Source organism: Trichoplusia ni, chromosome 6 (genome assembly GCF_003590095.1).
Source record: "Trichoplusia ni isolate ovarian cell line Hi5 chromosome 6, tn1, whole genome shotgun sequence".
Taxonomy (NCBI): domain Eukaryota; kingdom Metazoa; phylum Arthropoda; class Insecta; order Lepidoptera; family Noctuidae; genus Trichoplusia; species Trichoplusia ni.
This window is the reverse complement of record NC_039483.1, coordinates 8,679,545-8,681,841: the sequence shown is the minus strand read 5'-3', so window position 1 is coordinate 8,681,841 and position 2,297 is coordinate 8,679,545. Positions and strand designations below refer to the sequence as shown.

The 2,297-nt window shown below is 34.4% G+C and overlaps 1 protein-coding gene across 1 annotated transcript in view; it reads left to right on the top strand.

The window, feature by feature from the left end:
* Positions 1-450: 450 nt before the first annotated feature.
* Positions 451-2,297, top strand: part of LOC113495125 — a 3,255-nt gene continuing 1,408 nt past the window's right edge. Inside the window, exons 1-5 of the mRNA XM_026873723.1 lie at positions 451-558; positions 867-956; positions 1,045-1,159; positions 1,338-2,000; positions 2,114-2,297. Of these exons, the coding sequence (XP_026729524.1) occupies positions 482-558; positions 867-956; positions 1,045-1,159; positions 1,338-2,000; positions 2,114-2,297 (1,129 nt within the window). The 5' untranslated portion in view covers positions 451-481. The remainder of the gene's footprint in view (positions 559-866; positions 957-1,044; positions 1,160-1,337; positions 2,001-2,113) is intronic.

Genomic DNA, 2,297 nt, shown 5'->3' with positions numbered 1-2,297 from the left:
TAGTCGCAGTCGCGATAATTTGTTGATATTTGAACTACACGTCCTTGACGTGTTTATTCTGATCGGTGACAGTTTATGTGACGTTCCTGGGTTGACAGATTTAACGATTACCCACGCAAGGGATGCGATCACGCGACTGCTCGACTTTTGTACGCTCTGGTACAATACGTACGACTTTAAATATTAAAATACTTTTTATGTATTATACTAAAGTTTTAAAAGTAAGTATTTTATTCTAGCGAAATATGTTTTAATTAATCAAGCAAGAATGGAGGCATAGAACATAGAACTTAGTAAAGTATTTCCTCTGAGGGTATACGCTTGAATCGTAATTTGTTCAAACAGAATAATTTAATTATATTTTAACGTATAGGATTTTTTTTTCATTACAATATTTGTGATGAAAATTTTATTGTAAAAATTCAGTAATGTCATAAATTTTCAATCACAATTTTTCACAAAGTCAAAAGTCAAAACAAAAATGGCGGATGAAGACGAAATTGACATTTTAGGAGATTTTTCTTTTAATTCCTGTTTTGCTCAAAATAATCAAGGAATGTAAGTAAATGGGTTCTTTCTGTAGATAATAAGGTAAAATTTATATTCCTATTTAAAATACTTGGTTACGCAACAGTCAATTGGCCGTGTTTGTTGATGTTGATTTGACACCATTCTGCAATCAAAACAACGTAATATTTTAGGGTCTCTAGTTTATTTCGCCTTTTTTTAGTGAAAAGCAATGTTAATGTTCTATTTATTTTAACGATTGATATCGTTTTTTTTTTAAGTCAATCTTTGTGATTAAAATTTGTGTCATAAATGGTCTGATGAAAAACTTGTAAACAAATTCCAAAATATGTCTTTAGACCTTCTTGCTCCAACCGGGAGGACACGGTGCATCCACAATGGCTTTTAGACTCCACGGAGACAAATTGGTATGACAAGCAAAGCAATAGGTTAGTTTCATTCAACAAGTGTACCTATTTATAGATTTACATTATAAAATCCTACTTGCAATTTTTCTAATAACAAAATTATTTTTAGATTTAAGGAAGGATCACCAAGAAAGCTTTATGGCAACAAGTCATTTGACAAAAACTATAATGACTCTCACACAGCTTGGAGTCCGGCTGAAAGGGAGATTCTCATTAGAGAAATGGTATGTAAAGCGTTTATTTACCTCTATAATACTAAATATAGTACAAACAGTAGTTGCATATTGTTTAAAAAAGTGTTAATCAGACCAAATGAACAATTAATTTCCTACAGGACTTTTTAAATAGTGAATGATTTTTTGTCTCATTCTGTTGTATTATTAAATCTTGTCTGATTTCCAGGCAAAATATGGGAGAAATGTACGAAAAATATCGCAAACCTTAAAAACAAAGACTGAAGCAGAGATACAGGCATTAATAGAAGCTGAATATGGAGTGAACTTAGAGACTCCATCATTTGGGCTGGAGAAACATGAGGACCATGACAATGTGCCAGCAGTAGTACAAGAAGAAATAGTCACTGATGATGTCACCAGCATAAATAATATTATTAACATGGTCACCACTGGAGCACCCACAATAACCATGCCAAAGAAACCTTACAGAAAGAAAAACAATTCTAAAAGTTTACTCAAACCCAATGTATTAGATAAAAGCTCTGACCTAATAGCTATAAACCCCGCAGAAATATTGCATGAAGATGACCTTGTGATAGGCTCAACAGAATCCATTGGTTCTGATCTAGAATTAGCTGATATTGTGTCTAAGAACATTGTGAAGTATCAGGCTAAAGTTAAAGCTGAAAAAAAGATAGGTAATCATAGAAGGAAAGTGTCAAGGAACTATGATAAGGGGAGTAGGAACAAGAGTAAGGAGTTGCTGAAGTCACCTCCGGGGAGACAGAGGAAGGACTCCAGTTTGTCTGAGGATAGTTTGAAAAGTCCTAAGATGCAGATAGTATTGGGATCTGGACTGGCCTTGCCAGTGTCTGAAGGAGAGCAAGTGGTAAGGCCCCTTGATCTTTGAAAGCAATTTATTAGCCATAAGCCCATTTACAGAAATCTCAACAAGAAAATGTTTGTCAAAACTCTTTATATACCCTAATAAATTATTTCCAGATAAAAATTGAAAAGAAGAAAGACTCAGAACCAGAAAGTGATATAGAGATAGATGTGGACAGTGATAGTGAGGGTAGTTCTATAAAGACAACACCCAAAAAGGAGGATACTGCTAAGACGGGGTCCCAAGAGGCTCCCATAGCTGTGCCACTCAGCAGGTTCGAGCCTATGCCCAAGAGACATA